Genomic DNA, 17,234 nt, shown 5'->3' with positions numbered 1-17,234 from the left:
GGGCGGGTTTGCCTACCCAAGGGGCTATGGCGCCTTACGGGCAGAGCGGGTAGGCAAACCCGCCCGCACCTGTGTCTTTTATGCAACACCCGGTATAGGTCAAACACCTTTCTGTAATTGCATGGTTGTCACACACTTGTCAATGCACGACACATTGATCACACACTACTGTGTGCGTGACATTTCGTCTCGCACTTTAAGGTGTTCGATTGTCACACACTTCTATTCGCAGAGCGCATGCCGCCGCACAAAGCCCATCCCCGCCGCGGTGCGCGCGGGCCTTCCCTGCCTTTCCTCACTCCTGGCGGCGCTATTCGTCAGTGTCGGCAGGTGCGAGAGGGAGGGGGAGGGAGCTGGGGAGGGGCGTAGAGTGAGAGGATTCATGCCCAGCGAATGATCACCTCGATCATTTGCACCGCGCCGCGTCCTTGACTCCTTTGGCGGGAAGGCGCGCATAGTTGGCGCGCGGCGTGGGGGGAAGCACGAAGTGTATTCCATGGAGGGCTTATTGCACGGTGGTGGTGTACCCGCATCACTGTAGGTCCCGGCCCCATGAGCATCACATACTGCGCCGGTCATGGATAGTTGATGTATGGGGCGTTATGGGGCGTTCTATGGCCGCGCGACCATTCACCGCGCTGATAGACTCGGCCCCATCAGCCTGACATGTATAGCGACCGCGGAATTAGGTCAGGAGGACGTCTTGTAAATACACCATTACCGAAACCTATACGGAATTTTTTTCTCTCTCTCTAAACTACAACTTTATAACAACCCGTTGAAGAAAAGAAACAAAAACTATACCCTTTTCTTGTCTACCTTACTAGAAGATGGAGGGGAATACTTTTACTCGGGGAGTTAACAAAACTATTCACTCACCTGTTATGAGAATAAAGTAATCCGTGGAAAGACTCCGGGCAGTGTTCACCTTGAGGTCCGGCGATGCGATCTCGGCAGCCCGAGCACTATGCACCGCTTCTCCTTGACCACTCACAGCTCCTAGCGCAACACAAATTTTATCCACTCAGGTAAAAAATAAAATGAACAGCAACCGTGCGCACGTTGGTTTTTATAGAGACAAAATACGGCAAAAATGTTACTAATAGAAGTGATGATACTTTACACGAATATAGAGAGCTTATCATTTGCAGCTAAATCCAATTTTTTTGCAAATTATGTTTGTAATTATAACACTGAGAAATATAAACAAGAGGCGTAATATTGATTATTTTTTTTTCCACGTGTAGTCGCGCAACGCCTCCACTCCAGGGAGAGTGACGCCACGCCAGGCCACGTCCCGGCTGGCCAGGCCTGCTACGCCTGCTACGCCTGCTACGCCCTGCCGCTCGTTCTTGCCTCACTCAGCGCCAGTCGTGACTGTGCAAGGCCCTGGCCGACGCTGCACTGCTCGCGGCCGCGGTCCGGACAAGACTGGCGGGCCGGCGGGCGGGGCGAGGCGCGACGGCACCCGGCGGACCCACTCTCCCCCCTCACACACTCACCGCCCGGTGCGTCTCTCTCTCTCTCTGTCTCTCGGTCTCTCTCTGACAACAAAAGCGCACGCACTCTGTGTGCGGGGTAGGCAACCGAACCATACTGACACTTTACACTGTAAACAAAAGTCGAAATTTTCCAAAAAGTTTGAAATTCCCCATATTTTTTTGGAAAAAAAGATTTTTCGATACTGTTTGGATTTCAAACTTCCCGCGATGAGTGAAAATTTTTCAGTCAATTGTTTGGTGGAATTTTAAAAATACAAACAAGAAAAATGCAGTGTAAACTAACACACGGTTGTGCACAATTTTATGCACAACTTTTTATAACTTGCAGAGAGATATTATGCGTAAATTTGCGAATTTTTCTACTAATTTTAAATTATGCCTGTTTAAAATTCTACTCCCCTGCCCTCGCACACTAATGCAACTGCCTAATATACCTTTTTCAGTGTGTCCGCTGGTAATTAGTTCAGAAGCGCTTCCCCGGCCGTGGCCCACGGGCCCCCGAGGGGGCTCTCGTGTCCCGCTTAGCCCCTTCCGCCCCTCGTGGCCCATCGGCTCATGCCCATATGGCTCGGACACACGGTCCCGCAATGAGCGCTCTCCACGGGGACAAGCGCTCTCCGGGGCCAATGAGGCCTGGCACCTTGACCTGCCCAGTCGGTGCGGCTTACAGTACGCGCTTTCACTGCTCGGTGACCGACGGCGACCCTTTCATGGCCCTCCTGTGGGGTGCGGGGGACATGCAGGGGTCAGAGAGGTCGGACGTCCGCAAACTTATCTACTAACGTTAATCTCAATGTCTCCATAGCAATTAAAAAAGCGCGTGCGCCGTGCGTTTGGCAGTCGTGAGAAAGAAGCACTTAACACAAGAAAGTAATTTGGGCGAGGGGGTCATGACCGCGCAAGTTGCCTCTCTATTGAGCGGTTTATTGTTGATATTAAGGGGGTGGGGGTGATATGGTACGATCGAGGCCTGAAAATACGCCCTACTGACATTCGACCACTTTATTCGGCAAATTACGGGAGCTCGGCGCCTGCGAGACTTGGGGTAGGCCACCCCGCGTTACACGCATGCACTGTGAGCAAGATGTTGCCTACCGAGCAGGCGCTACGAGAGCTTGCAATGTCTCAACTGAGAAATTTCGGAACGCAAGGCGCCGCATGGTGAGGGAGACGGTAGGCATGCCACATACACACGCCTGCATGCGGTGCAGTAAGACCAGATTAAAAAGCGGCTTCGTACACACTCGCACATAGTTTATTTCCCCGTCTTCTCTCCGTATATCTGGAGTCGGCGCTTGATGATGATTGCCTCTCTGCCCCGAGCACCCAGCTGACCCCTGACCCCTGACCCGCACGGCGCCGGCGCAGCCAGCCACGGGGCGGCGCCGCGAGGTGCGCGTCCTCCGGAATCCTTTTCCTCCGGATGCCCTGCGCGGCGCTGCGTGAACAGGGCGGGGCCACGCCCTCCTCTCTGACCCGCTGAGCTGCGCCTGTGGTGGGGCGGGGCGGCGCGGGGCCGCCGTAGATCGCCCTGTTGCACGCGCCCCCTACTGTTCCCGCTGGCCCGTTTGCGTTTAGGGGGAAGCACACGGCAAAACGAAAATCAGTCGCGTCTTTGTTGATGTTAATTTTCCAAAGTGCATGTCAGTAAGCGACCATAATATTCGTCTGGTCAACTCGGTCAACGGCTTGTTCCTACAAAGCTGCGACCTCCGTGAGCGTTGGCGTGAGTTGCGAACACTGCGAATGTAGCGTAGGGACGCACTTCCCTTCCGTCCCTTTCGTGTGCCCGGGCTGCAGGGCCCCGGGCGCCCCCGGAGGGCCCCACCGCTATAATTAAGGACTTAATGTCACGAGCACGCACACGGCACCATCCGCCTGGAATTCCAGGTCACGGGTTCATCTACCACATTTCCTTTTTATTATTTCGTTTATACTTTGGCAGAGGAGCTTGTCGCGGCGCCCCCCCCCCTCCCCCCGGACGACGCCCGAGACCTTTTACCCTTCCTCTTCCATCGCTGGACGTGTCCGAATTTCGAGGATCACTAACGATGAACTTTCTCCCCGCGGCGCGATGCGACACCTTAAGACACTGACATTAGCCCGCGCCGGGACCGGCCGGTCGGGGGCCACGGCTCGGCGCGAGAATAGCTAGGAATTTTAATTTCCCCAAAAGCAATTTAGGTAATTTTTCAAAATTCTTTTTAAATTTCTGGGGGTTTCCTGAAAGATTTCATTTTCTTACAAGTTTTCTTCTGGAAAAGTTTAAATAGTTCTTTCAATTAAATTGCCAGCTTTTGCGTCAATAATAGTGATGTTGGGTGGTAATTGTTGGGGATGCAGGCAACGACGGCGGGGGCGGGGGGCGGTGACTGCTGAACAACTCTAGTCAACATAAAACAATAAAATACTCAAAAAAATAGTAAAACTAAAATAAATCGTACCCAAAAAAATCGAACATAACCACTGCAAAATGTCAGACTGCCCGTGTCCACTGGAGCGGAAGGTCCTGATCCAGACCATGAATGAGATCGTGGGTATCCTCAGCGAAGACGCCAGGTAAGTGCGCGCACGAGGACGAGCACAAGTAGAAACTTTTCTGTAGAGCTGGGTTCGGGGTGGTTTTGCGTAAGAACGTCAGTCGTGCAATGTAAATGACTTTTGTACCAGAAAGAAGAAGGAGTGCGAGGCGTGCTGCGTCCAGCCCAAGCGGTGCGGAGGCGACACGGGGCTGTCGCGAGTGACCAGCGGGTGTCGAGAGACGGCGGTGAGTGACCAGCAGAGGGGTTCTCCTCAAACACACGCGCCCCCCGCGACCTCCCCGCTGACGGTCGGGTCCTTTTAATGTGCACGGCGATAAGGTGGTGCCGTACCAGGCGGGCGCCGGCGCCCCGGTCAAGGCCTGCAAGTCGTCCGAGCTGCGCGCCGGCGTCTTCTACTCGGAGTGCCGGTGCCTGAAGCGCGACGGGCTGCAGCGGGCGTGCCGCCGTAGCGCGTGCAGCGACCGCTGCGGCTACGTGCGGCCCGCGCGCAGGGAGCCTGTGCCGCTGGGCACCCCCGAGCAGGGCTACAGTCTGCGGCCCGTCTGCTGCCCGGGCGAGAAGGAGGCCGAGAGGCTGCAGGTAGGCGGGGGCCACAGGGTGCCGGAAGGGTGCGGTAGGGGTGCCGTAGGGGTGCCGTAGGGGTGCCGCAGGGTGCCGCAAGGGCGAGGGTCGTGGGTCGGTAGCATCATCATCGTCTGTAACAATGCAATTTGCATTGTGGACAAGCTACATTCTGCGGGTAAATTTACTTCAGTAAATAATAGCACGTTGTTTGAGAGGTGTACGGCGCTTAATGGACTCGGGTAAAGTATAGATTCGGTCCTAACCGTGCGGGATCTTCCCGCAGTTCCTGCACGCCAAGGCGGACCTCCAGAAGCGCAAGCCTCCGCTGCCGCCGCTCGAGCCCCTACCGATGCCGCCCGCTCCACCGTGAGTCCATATATCTCGGCCCGCCGAACAACACCGACCGATTTAGAGTCGAGGTGCCGCCGAACTCGCCTCTGTATACCAAACTCGACCTCCTCCTCCTCCTCTTGCTGCAGGTACAACTGGACGGGCACGTTCGAGCACAAGTGCAAGCCGGACGAGCGCTGCCCCCGGCGCCGCGCGCCCCGCGCCTACCCGTGCGGTGGCGCCAAGTGCAAGCACTGGGAGGTCCCCAAGCCCTGCACCTTGCCGATCTGCAGGGCCGACTGCTTCGAGCACGCGCCGGGCTGGCCGACGTTCTGCCGATAGCGTTGTCCCCGCCCTCTCGCCCTCTCGCCGCCCCTCCGTCCGGCGAAGAATAACCGAAAGGCAAACGCAACCCACCGCCCGACCCAGTGTAAATAACTCGCGCCGTGGAACCAACGTATAAAGCTGTCGGCGGCTAACGAACCCACAGACCACCCTCCCTCCGCCAGTATCAACACAATCACGGCAATAGCACGGCGCTGGCGCCGCATAGGCGCCGCCCAGTCCGACTCGGCCCGTGCATGAAGGGCAATCGACTCGGGTGATCCACCAGACGGTGAAAAGGAGAGAGAGGTAATTTGTGGTGATGTTGATCCAGGGGGTCACCCCCGGTGGGCAATCTAGATCCAGAGGTACTCTAAATACACGCGGCAATCCGCTGGAGTACACATTCAGCAATATCTCCCCTGTGGCTATTACCGTTTGGAGTTTTCTCGTTGGCGAGTATAACCGGGAGCGCGGGTACCTGCGCGGCGTCATACGGTATGCCCACCTGTGGAGCACCACTCCAACCACTCCACCCGTCCCCTCCACCACCACCACCAACACCACCACCTCTTTTACGTTTGTCAGTTCGTGACACCAAGCGCGCACCCAGGGGGCGCTTGGAGAGGTGTGCTTCCGCCTGAACCGCTGGGGGATGCATGTCGTGTTCAGGCGGGCCACGCGGCTCGGAAGCTCACATGCGACACCACCGTCAAACGCGCCGCCCACCAAGGGGTCGTCACAGTCCAGAAAGTACAGTACGTCCGCCATTCGCCGTGACACAAACCGCCTCCTCAGTTCAGTTCTTAAAATTGTTTTATTGAAGTCTAGTTAAGTTACATTTGGGTTTTACATAGGTATGCTGTTGCCCGTAGGCCTTACAGTATTTGCTTATATTAGATAACGGGTGAAAAAGTAAATGGTTGAGTGTTGATGAAATGTTGGTGTTAGGGTTGGTGCTTTGATTTTGGGGTCCTCTAGCTTACCACGGCCAGGGGGAAAAGGAGTACAGTCCCGTAGGGCGACAAAACTTGCCGCGCGTGGGGGTTCCACGCCTCGGCTCAAGCTCTCGTAGCGCCTGCTGGGTAGGCAACATCTTGTCTGCAGTGCATGCGTGTGATGCGGCGTGGCCTACCCCGAGTCTCGCAGGCGCTGAACCGAGCTCCCAACAAGTGCTGAATGAATCTGAGAAAAAAAGACGCACTCTCTGGACGGTTTTCAATGGAACGACAAACGGATGAGCATCGCGCTGGGAAGCGTTAATCTTCGATTACTTTCCCACAAACTTTGATTATTTTCAATAACTACAGCACACCCCTTTTGCCACCTCTGGCGTTGTCCTCTCTTGCCCCTTGCCCCTTCCATCTCCTACTGGCCTGGGCTTCCGCTTCCCCTCTTTTCCTCCTCTCTCTCTCTCTCTCACGCCCGGAAACGCATGGCAGTGCCCTTCATTTCCGCCATTCCCGTCCGTCCGATCCGAGTTATGGATCACACGGATCTTCGTGCGACTATCGGCCCGGCTCGAGCGACACGCCACCGCCCAACCGCCTCGCCACCCCTGCAGGCATGTGCCTGCCCGTGCGCCCGTCCGTCTGTCCTGCCCGTCTAACAACAATTTGCTGGATTGAGGCCCGCGGGTGTTACCAGCCCGACGACGAGGGGAGCAAGTCAACCTGCTCTGCGACGCGGCGAGCGATCATTCTTAAATCACCATTAGTGCCGTGAAGTGGGCCCTTTACAGCCAGCAGGAACTGCCCCGTTTGCAGCCCTCCGCGCGGCGACCGCCGCCGCCTCCGTGGCACAGGAGGTCACCGCACCTTGTCCGGGTCCGCGGTCGCCGCAACGCCGCGCACTGCACCTCGAGGAGGGCGCTGTCAAAACTCTTGTTGTGTATAGTTTTCAAGTTCATATCTCGAGGGCGAAAAGTTTCCCGGCCGCCACGGACTACAGCGCCGGCGTTGGGTAGGGGCAGTGACGGCCTGTATGGCGGCTGCCGTTTGGCAGGAGCGGTGACAGAGTTCAGAGAGAACATCGATGGGTGTACAAAGGCATAGGTCGACGACCAGTCAGGCAGACAGCTAACTACTGCGCGTTGTCGGTGACGCCTCCCCCCCCCCCCTCTCCCCACTCACCGGCGCTCTCTGTTGGACTGGGCGGTATAAACGCGCGTGGCGTGGAGCGGTGGACGCGGCGATTCTCTAAGAGGGGATTTTCAAAAAAACAAAAATGATGTTTTTTAAAAAGAAGACGTAAAGGAACGGAAGACGGGCCGAGAGGTAGAGAGAGAGGCCCTCGACCCCTCCCGCCCTTCCCCGCTCACCCCCATCAGAGCGCCAGCCCCGGCGAGGGTGGCACCTTTTGGGAACCCCGCGGGCAACCTTGGGCTTGCTGGTAATCAGAGGGCGACATCGCCAGCGCGGTAGGGCGGGGCGGGGCGAGGTGGGGCGCTGCCCCGAGGCGGGCGTGTGTGATTGACGGTGAATATCGACCAGATCCAGACACCCACGCATCTGCTCCCGGTCCCAGACGGCGTATTGCGCGAGTTGCGACGGTATTCTTTTGCCGCTGCTCCCCTCCCCCACACCCTCTCCCCGGCCACCACCTCGCGCGTCAGCGGCGTAGGCGTCGCACTCGCGGGGCGTCCATGTCCATCACTGCGATGTGCGAGCGAGGTGTGCCAGGTGTGAAAGGAAGGAGCATCGCTGAGCACCCGCCTTTGACCAACCCGCCCCGCCCACCCCTTTGCCACCCCGTGGCGCTCGTTTTTAACAAAGGACACTCTGAGGGAGAGAGGGGGTGAAAGCTCATGAAGGCACTCCCTCTTGTTGCACCACTACTGGTCGGAATGGCGGCGGGTGAGGGAGGAGGAGGAGAAGGAGGTAGGGGGCTCGTTCCTTCCGGCTCCCCCCGCGCGGTCAACGACCCTGGCCGCCCGGAGCGCCTCCCCCCACTTCCCGGGGGGTACTTCTCTCTTGGCCCCGCGCACCTCGGGGAGGGCGTAAAAGGGCGACACCTCGAGACGCCCCACCTTTAGCCGCACCGCCGCCGCGCTTCGAGAGAGACCATCGCGTCGCGCCGCCGTCGTCGGAGGGGAGCCTCCCCCACCCCCTCCCCCCACCCCCTTAACAACTCTTCCAGCGCGACCGTGCCGCCGGCCGGCCGGCCAAACATTGGTTGTTGCGTGGACAGGGTGCCGTGTCACCGCCGCGCCCCGCCAGTGGGGGTCAGCGACCCCATCCACCGCCGGCCGCCCAAACACGCGAATATTGCACAGCAGCGCAGCACCCACCCGCGCCTTTTAAAAACGCTTTTAATGACGGCGACGTCGATGCGGCGCGGCGGAAGGAGGCGAAGGAGTAGGCGGGGCAGCAGGGTGATTCCGCACAGTGGCAGTGGCTAGTCTTCTCCTCTCCCTCCCAGTCACCCATGAGTGCGACAAGGACAGAGGTACGAAAGCGCTGTGCGGAATCACCCTACAGGAGGACGAGGTGGTCGCGTCGGCAGCAGGAGCAGGGGGAAGTCCACGAAGCGTACTACGTAAGCCACGGGGGGCGCGGCGGCGGCGGGCGGGCGGGCACGGTGACGGGCGAGTAGTTCACCACCGGCTGACAAGATGACAACACACCGCGTCAGCCGGCCCCGCGCCCCGGCCCGTCGCTACATTCCATTCACGTCAACTGCATTCGGCTACAATAATTGCCGTTATTTCCCGGCGGCGACGCCAACGAACGAAAACAAAATAGAAAAGAAAAGAAAGAGGTGTTTTCTGCTATCTGCATCCAAGATCTCCTTTGCGATTCACGACGCCGGCATTGGAGTTCCCAAGTTGTGATGACACATGGGAAGGGGGTGATTTCTCGTCGGGAGGGGGAGGGAGCATTTGTCTGTAGCCACATAGACGTGGCGTCTCGGACATGACACTTAGGACGAAGTGCGGTGTTGGTTGTGGGTAAAAAGGACAGGGAGAGAACTCTCTGTCCGACTTACGTTGCACGACCCTAGAACCTGTATACGAACCATAACCAGAATCTGCTGGACGGACACGTTGTGGCGAGACCCCTGTCCTGTACAGGTTCAGTTTTCTATGCTCAGGGCAGTGCACCAGTCACCAGTCCCCAGTCCCCACCCCATCAAGGTTCGGTGTCCGGTTGGTGGACGAAGACACCTACCCGTGTCGCTTGGTAAACTATAGCTCTTTCCCGTCAGTACATGTATGTGATTCGTCAACACGACGGTGTCCAGCAGCTGCAAATCACTGGTCATGCAGTAACTGAAGTCGCACAGCTGCTGGACACCCCCAGATTTACAGAGTAGACGCCCCCCCCCCTTTCCCCCCGATGGGCTGATGACTGCGTTGCGTGATTGAGAGGGGGTGGGTTGCAGTGCAGCGCCACTCTGGGCGCAGCGTAGCGCAGCCCTAATCGGCTGCCAAGCGGCTCGGGCCACACGAGCGACAGCAAAAACAATAATAATAACGCGTGCAAGAAAATATACATGAGAATACCTTTTTTTTCGTGGAAAGAAAAATAATACGGCGAGTGTACCTTGTCTTATTTACGGTGAGATGAGTGTTGGTGTGCTTTCGCTCTCTGGTTTGCCTTTCTCTTTCATCGCGTTCATCCCATAGTATGATCCGCTGGCCCTGCGTGTACCGGGTGATTCCGAAAAGACGCAGCTAGGCGGGTTTGCCTACGCGCTCTGCCTACGGGCGTCATAGCCCCTTGGGTAGGCAAACCCGCCCGCACCTGCATCTCATCATCTGAATCACCCGGTACGTGTGTCGTCGAGTCCTCTGCCCCCAGCCCGCTGAGCGCCTGGCTGGTAGGCAACCTGCCCATCTGCTGCCCCGGAGCACGTTGGGGTGCCTATCCTACGGGCGCGCGTCCGCATCCCCGTCCGTCTCCTCTCGCAGGACCCCGCGGGGACAGACACTCCTACTGTCGCGAGCCCCCGGGCCTTACCCGGGCTGGCATGTCGTTGAACGCTGTCGCGCTAACAGGGCAATCCCCCTGAGTGACGCCCCTCGTTAAACGCGTGCGTTCCAAATCAATAATAGTCACGGAGGTGGGGTATGAGGGGCAGACGGGGGCGGGGGCAGGACGTGGCGGGCGGGGTGGGGTGCGGTGGTGGCGGGGTGAGGCCCAACGGGGTTGCGTTTGTGGGCGGAAATAATAAAAAAGGGGACAGATTCGGTCGGATAAGGGCCTCGTCCGAAAGTTCTGCTCCGGGCGATATGACATCCCCCACCGCCACCCCTCCTCTATGCAGGTGAGAAGGGGACCGAGGACATGTCTGGAAGACATATTTCGCACCATCCAGCCGCGTGGCCGCCAGAGTTGTGACAAAGCGATGGAGAGAGTGTGAGAGGCATGTGCCGTTTCCGGAAGTCGTGAGGTGGCGAGGTGGCGCTCCCGGCTGGTGGGACTGGCCGATTGATTGGTGGAGGGCCGAGGATATCGTCCACGTCCTTTGCTTAAAAGGGTTTCAGTGCCCCAACACGCACGCAACGCCGTCGTGTAGTCAGGGTGGGGGCCAGCCGTTGGTCGTGTTGGGGGTGAGTGAGAGTGAGAGATCCTCTCTCTCCTTTCTTTTCTCCCTGGAACGCACTGGGGGCGCAAGACGGTGGGTATTGCTTTTCGTTACCGTGACCCACGGCCAGGAATCGTCGCTGCTCCCGCCGAGGTGCCTCCCTGCTCCGGGCACCTCCGGGTGGGCGTGGCGCGAAGGGGCCCTCGGCCGGGAGGTGCTGCGGTGCGTAGGGGCGTGGCGTCGTGCGTTGTAGCCGCCACTTTGTCAGCTCCTCGTTGTTGGCCCCGCCTGCCGTGCGCTCATTTAATTAATTACGGATGAAAAATTTGCAGCGAACGGCGCGTGCACGCCATAAGAGAGCTGCCTCTCTGCGGCCTACTGTACGTGCGCGTTACTGTGTGTCGTGCGGACCCTGGGGTACGAGCTTAATCCACGGTTAATGCGATTCTATACAGTTATTATGACTCCCTGTTTTATTTTTGTATTTTTACACCCCCCCCTCCCCCCGCGCCCTTATTTTCCGTGCTTCTCTGGTAGCTCGAGGACCCTTTGGATGACCACACCCACCTCGCCCTGACCTCACAAGCCCGCAATCCATCCCTCAGGCGCGTGACGTCGGTTCGTCGGTTCGCACGCGAGTGGATGATACAGGACGCATAAAGAAATAGCCCTTTACAGTCACAGAAATATTTTTATGATTGCCGGCCCCAGATTGGTCTCATTTGAAACAGGGAAGTCCGGCGCGAGTGATGGTCGAGGTAGGTGGTGGTGCTATCTACCGGCACCGGCTGAACTTTGCCTATTGTGTCGTCAACAATTTTAAACGCATTAAACGCCAACTGCTTTCGAAACCCGCAGAAACTTTTGTTGATAAAGGCATAAAGATTTAGGAAACTGTTCTTCTTTTCTTTCTTTTTTGACAACGCAGCCCGCCTTTTTTCACCAGCGGCGGCACCGGCGGCAACAGGCAACCGGCAGGAGACCGGTAACAACAGTCGTTTGTCGTCTGTTTTCGTTCAAACAGAAACAGCTGAGATAGCAGAGGTTCACCGTCATTTCATGTTTCTTCGCGTTTACATAATTCCATAACAATGTCTTTGTGTCAGAGTTACGTCCCTAACTACTTTTCAATCCAGGATATCCTGGCAACACAGGAAAAAGTCCCTTGTAAATTTGAAATGCAAGTGAAACACTTAGGTAAGGTTAAGTTTTTGTTTACTTTGTACTCTTTCAAGACAAACTGGAGTAAAACTAAAATAACATAATCTTAATAATTATGCTCCAGGCTTTTTGGATCCTGGTTCGGATAAAAGAGACATTGAAATCGGAACGAGTATCGAGTTACCACTTTGGATGGCCAGTGTATTGAACTCACAAAGGCCTTCAATAGCTGAAGTCGGTTTACCAAAAATTTTCAAAGAAGCATACAGGTTATTGTTCTTGTTAATCTTTTGTTACTCTTTGCATGATCACTTCTTGTTGTTTTTATAACAGAATCTTTTCCTGCAGAGATATCATGAAAGCCGACCCTTGTGTTGTTGATCTACACAAATTAGCGCAATATTTCTATGAATTTGGAATGTGTCTATGCATGTTAAAACACAGAGAATCATCAGAAATTTCTAGTGTTCTTGTTGAGGTCAGTGAGAATTAAGCAAACTGGATAGGTCTCATTTCTTTCATTCACTCACTTGTCATAACATGTTTTAACTTTGCCTTTGACTTTTTTCAGTCATTTAAACAACGATTCCGGCAGATATTAGACTGGGCGCAACACTCTACAATCGAAGTACCTGAATCAAAAAAACTGGATGAAACAGAGAAGATGATTTATCATATGGGCAGAGAGGTTGGATCCAGTCTCTACTTGTGGTTGACTGAAGGTGGCTCCCTCATCACTGCTGCCGATATGGTTATACAGCACAAGAAAATGAAACTCACACAAAAAGACCTTCTGCACTAGTTATGCTGTGAAAACTTACTTTCATTTTGTTTAATTATTTTTCACCACTCTAAAATTTGGGATTTTAAGTTACATTCAATAAAAGGGGATTTTCAGAAGCAAAACCAACTTTATTTCATTTAGCGGCTGTGATAGAGAAAACTAAAGGCTTAACAGAAAATGAAAATAAAAAGTTTTATCACAAAATGATGACGAAAGGAAAAAAAATATAGAATAGAAAATAAAACAAGTGATGCCACTAACTTTCTCTCAGTCAACTGTAAGGAAGGGAACATACATATATTCAAATCAAATAAAGTATGCAAAACAGAATGAGAATAAAGCTGCAAGAACTAAAAGAAACACTAATTTTCCCTTCATATTGTTTAGCTGCAAGATTTCACTACACATACAGATAGATAAATGGCAACAAAAACTAAGTCATCTCCCAGTGAGAAATGATCAATCCAAAAGACATCAGTTTGATGTCAATGATAAAAATGTGTCCCAAAATTTGAAATTGATGTCTTTTTGTGATTGATCATTTCACACTGGGCTGTTGTTGATTTGCAATTTTAAATTTGGTAATGGAGTAAAGAGTTACATAGCAATCCACTTAAATGGAATTACATAATACTGAATTTTCTCTCCTTAAAGTCCTTAGCCAAATTCATCTGATAAATAATGACAGGATTAGAAGGCAAACTAAATTTGGCTCAACCTACAATATGTAAAATCCAATTACAGAGTTGAGGGAGAGCATAAATTATACGTCAGTAAATAATACATAAAAGTGAAAGGGAGGGAGGGATCTCTAGAATTAGTTGATTCAAACCTGCTGTTCTTAGGCTATTGCTGTCTCAGCTAATTGTACGTAAAATGACATCTAACATAAAATACAAGCACACCTTATGACTAGTGAAATCATATTGCAATCACAACATTTTTGTTTCAAAATGAGAGAAAATAAAATAGACAAAGAACATCTATCAGATAGCACATTACAAATGTACATCAACTTGATATAAACTCTAATTTTATTTAGAAGTGGAAGAGATCACTTGTGGCCTCTGGTTGCCCCTGGCATGACAATGGGAACATTATGAGTCTTCAGTACACACAGTATCTACAAACACAAAAATATAAGGCAACAAAATGATTCAGTGCTGGGAAAGTAAAACAAGACAGAAACTGAAGTTAACAAAAATAAAATTGGAACAGAATAAAACATGTTTAGACTATTACAGGCAAGAGATGCAGAAAACAAAGATGAAAAAAGTGTGAGTTATGTCAGCACTTTCTGATTTATAAATGAGATGATAAAATGAAAAGAATTGTAAGATTTGATTACCCTAACACCACCATTGAAAAGATAGAGGTAGGAATCGACACATTTTTGAGTGCTGATCTGTAGTATCTTTGCCAAGATGTTACAGCACAGTTCAAAAACAGTAAAATCACAACACCTAGAGAGATGCAAAACCCTAACTTATTTTTCTTACAGTCAAAACAAAATTTTCATTTTAGTACCTGATTAGTTTTTGGAGTGTGTAGATGAGATAAGCAAATTGTACACAGTAAAAGAACAAACAAAAAGTTGAAAACATTTTACAATGTAGGTAGATCTGTTAAAGTACAAGGTACAATAATTTAGACAAAAATAAAATTATCTAAGAGTACATAGTATTGCAAGTCCCGAAATGAAAAAAATGTTTTTGAAAAAATCCATAGAGCAGCAACAGTACCGTTTGCTGGGAATATGTACATTACCTGTCAGTTTCAAGTGAAACGAAAACATTGGGACTAGAAATCTGCTCTTTGCCAATTCCCTACATTTTATGGGTGTGATGTTGTAACATAATTGTTCTTTGGTAAAATTTAAGGCTGTTCTCAGACTTAAAATCTTGTTAAAAAAAAGTGAAATCTGTGGGGGTACATTCAAGTCATTGCTACGACAAGACCTTGTAAATTGAATAATTTCTGCCTCTTTCAGCATTTTTGTTAGATTAGATAATGGAAGCAACATGACCTACCGTAGTTGTTTGCAAAATATAGAGATACTAACATATTTTTTTCTACATTGAACACAGCAGCTGTACCTCAAGACTATTCTGCTCACAGCCCTGGGAAAATAGGACAGTCAAATGGGAAAAAAAAAAAAAAAAAAAAAAAAGAGAGAGAGAAAGAGAGATGCCAAGGTAGACAATTAAAATAAGAGCATCAAACCAAGCCATTCGAGCTGCCAGACACCAATAAAGTGAGCTTTCATTGCAACTGCTGCAATCTAAAGTTGACCTCAATGGAAATGGTAAAGAACAGTACTCATTACTTATTAACTTTCACTTTTACAGTCTTCTTTAACTACAGTCAATTCTCTAATGAATAGAAAGGGGTGTACATAAAACAGATACACTTAACTCAAACACTAACAGATCAAATAGACCCACCCACCCACACATACAGAATAACAGATAGGTATGATCACAATCACCATTTCTCAAAGAGTGTTGGCCTACAGATAATAATTTGAGTACTCCTTTGATATTTCATATACATGATTTAAAAAATATACTCTTCATAAAATAATAATTTATAATTTTATGACAAATTATTCACATTTAGATTGGAAATTCTAAATATAACCTAGGATATTTTTCTTTGACAGCATAACTTAGGGTAACATGGATGTTAGTAATAACTTATAGCTACCAAATACAATACAAGAAAATTTCATAAAAATCTCTGTATTCTGCATACAAAAAGTCTAATAAACTTACAACTTACTTTTTCAGCAGAGACCATGGGGCATGCTGACTCAATGAAAAGTATAGTAGTTCAATTTCAATCTACAATGGAATTAGGTCAATAAGGCTACTATGAGGCTGAGTCATACCCGCAGGAAAAAAAGTTCCTAATTTATGAAAAAGATTTGATCTCTGGCGATATTGTTCACTATCAGCTGTGTCAGAATCTGTTTCTCCACTGCCATCAGAACCTTGGAAGAGAACGGCAGCAAGCTGTTGAAACTAAAAAAGAGATGAAAAAAATACATTTTAGAAAGTGCGATAGTGCTTGCTATTGATTTAGGGTAGGTAGAGAGATTATTATACTAACTTCTTTAGTCTGGTCTTTGTTACTATGATCTATGATGTCTGAGAGATCAGTTTGTAAGTATTCCAGAGCAGCAAAACGGTCCTTAGATGCTAGTTCGACAAATCTACAGGCATGAAGGTATTGTGGCATGTAAAATAATCACAATGGTCCATGATGACAGTACTTGAAACTAATTACTAATTAATGGATAACATTACCGATATTTTCGAATCATTAATTTAATGGTATGATCCAACTGTTGGGGTGTTGGATGACAAAGTCTTAATCTCCAAAAATCATCCAGACGAAGCTTAGGTAAACCAGTTCGTCCTGGATTTCCACCAAATAAATAGTGAACCTTAATGATCACAAAAAAAACAAAAATTTAAAAAAAAGTTAGAAAAAAACAACAACTAATAGAAACAAGCAAATCAGAAATAATACCTTGTTAGAGCGGTCATACACAAGTTGATGAGCAAACCGGGGACAAGGCTCTATGTGCCAGTATTGTTCTCCAGTATTTTCATTTCGGTATATGCAAGACCTAAAACAAAATGTAAAAATAAAATAAGAAATCAAAGTCTTACAGTACTTTCAAAATTATGTCAATGCAAATGAAAATACAAACCACTGATTTTTCTTGATATAGTAAACCCAAAATGAATTTTGAACACTTTCCTCTCTTTTCTCCTTGTCTTTGCTCAGTCCCTAAAAAATGACAAACAGAACATTAATTGCAGTAAATGAATGTTCTTCAGTATTGAATACTGCACTTTAAAAAGTCAAGTCTGCCAATATTACATGGTGAAATTTTCCCCAAAAAGACACTTACAGAGAGAACATATATTTCATTTAGGTCGGGGTCAATTGTTGCTCGTTGAGTAAATCCAGATGCTGGTCCATCACCTGCACCTGATACACCCCAGTCACAAACAGCTTGTACTATCTGAGTATCAACATCCAAAGTATAAAAATCATTCAAGTATTCTTTTCCCCGTTGCCCAGCAAAAATAAAAAGCCTGCGGCACACCTAAAAGACATAATAAAATGTTGACAGTAACTAGTTAATGAAATAAGAAAGTATACAAACAATAAAAGAGCTAAAAGAATTTATCAGTACTCACAGGATGAAAAAGCATTGAGTGCCCAACTCGAGATTTTATGCGGGGTCCACCAGGAGCTGAGTCATCCCACAACAATTTCCATGTGTTTGTAGGAACGTGATAAGAATATAATCCAGAAAAGACAGGATCCTGACTACTGGCCACATTTCCTGGGTTTCTTTCTTCAGGTGCTCTATTGGGTGGGGGGGAACATAATTGTTCTTTGGTAAAATTTAAGGCTGTTCTCAGACTTAAAATCTTGTTAAAAAAAAGTGAAATCTGTGGGGGTACATTCAAGTCATTG

General features: G+C 50.2%; 4 protein-coding genes across 4 annotated transcripts in view; 2 read left to right on the top strand and 2 right to left on the bottom strand.

Annotated features, from left to right (window-relative positions):
- The window catches only part of LOC113217306 (tetraspanin-18), a gene marked incomplete at its 3' end in the record, with an annotated part of 32,129 nt that extends 30,779 nt beyond the window's left edge, over nucleotides 1-1,350 (bottom strand). The window contains 2 exon segments of the mRNA XM_052273445.1: nucleotides 880-999; nucleotides 1,124-1,350.
- Nucleotides 1,351-3,866: 2,516 nt separating this feature from the next.
- Nucleotides 3,867-5,422, top strand: LOC113217309 (uncharacterized). Its single transcript, XM_026437148.2, has 5 exons — nucleotides 3,867-4,061; nucleotides 4,173-4,269; nucleotides 4,364-4,624; nucleotides 4,893-4,975; nucleotides 5,089-5,422. The coding sequence occupies exons 1-5, from the start codon at nucleotides 3,976-3,978 to the stop codon at nucleotides 5,279-5,281; spliced, it is 720 nt and encodes a 239-aa protein (XP_026292933.1). The 5' UTR covers nucleotides 3,867-3,975; the 3' UTR covers nucleotides 5,282-5,422.
- Nucleotides 5,423-11,767: 6,345 nt separating this feature from the next.
- On the top strand, nucleotides 11,768-12,859 carry LOC113217304 (DNA replication complex GINS protein PSF3). The gene is made up of 4 exons (XM_026437139.2): nucleotides 11,768-11,989; nucleotides 12,078-12,222; nucleotides 12,302-12,431; nucleotides 12,525-12,859. The coding sequence occupies exons 1-4, from the start codon at nucleotides 11,884-11,886 to the stop codon at nucleotides 12,753-12,755; spliced, it is 612 nt and encodes a 203-aa protein (XP_026292924.1). The 5' UTR covers nucleotides 11,768-11,883; the 3' UTR covers nucleotides 12,756-12,859.
- LOC113217314 (muskelin) overlaps nucleotides 12,845-17,234 on the bottom strand; it is a 7,062-nt gene continuing 2,672 nt past the window's right edge. Inside the window, exons 9-15 of the mRNA XM_052270783.1 lie at nucleotides 16,952-17,123; nucleotides 16,660-16,857; nucleotides 16,456-16,535; nucleotides 16,272-16,371; nucleotides 16,046-16,185; nucleotides 15,849-15,951; nucleotides 12,845-15,760 (exon numbers count right to left, since the gene is read on the bottom strand). Of these exons, the coding sequence (XP_052126743.1) occupies nucleotides 15,581-15,760; nucleotides 15,849-15,951; nucleotides 16,046-16,185; nucleotides 16,272-16,371; nucleotides 16,456-16,535; nucleotides 16,660-16,857; nucleotides 16,952-17,123 (973 nt within the window). The 3' untranslated portion in view covers nucleotides 12,845-15,580. The remainder of the gene's footprint in view (nucleotides 15,761-15,848; nucleotides 15,952-16,045; nucleotides 16,186-16,271; nucleotides 16,372-16,455; nucleotides 16,536-16,659; nucleotides 16,858-16,951; nucleotides 17,124-17,234) is intronic.

The sequence above is a fragment of the Frankliniella occidentalis genome, unplaced genomic scaffold (assembly GCF_000697945.3).
Source record: "Frankliniella occidentalis isolate FOCC.00 unplaced genomic scaffold, Focc_3.1 Scaffold1, whole genome shotgun sequence".
Taxonomy (NCBI): domain Eukaryota; kingdom Metazoa; phylum Arthropoda; class Insecta; order Thysanoptera; family Thripidae; genus Frankliniella; species Frankliniella occidentalis.
Note: the sequence above shows the minus strand (reverse complement) of the source record. Positions and strands in the feature narration are given on the sequence as shown.

Coding starts and splice junctions, on each gene's coding strand:
- LOC113217309 (XM_026437148.2), top strand. CDS start 3,976: ATGTCAGACTGCCCGTGTCCACTGGAGCGGAAGGTCCTGATCCAGACC. Junction 4,062..4,172: donor ATCCTCAGCGAAGACGCCAG/GTAAGTGCGCGC, acceptor CTTTTGTACCAG/AAAGAAGAAGGAGTGCGAGG. Junction 4,625..4,892: donor AGGAGGCCGAGAGGCTGCAG/GTAGGCGGGGGC, acceptor ATCTTCCCGCAG/TTCCTGCACGCCAAGGCGGA.
- LOC113217304 (XM_026437139.2), top strand. CDS start 11,884: ATGTCTTTGTGTCAGAGTTACGTCCCTAACTACTTTTCAATCCAGGAT. Junction 11,990..12,077: donor AATGCAAGTGAAACACTTAG/GTAAGGTTAAGT, acceptor ATTATGCTCCAG/GCTTTTTGGATCCTGGTTCG. Junction 12,223..12,301: donor ATTTTCAAAGAAGCATACAG/GTTATTGTTCTT, acceptor CTTTTCCTGCAG/AGATATCATGAAAGCCGACC.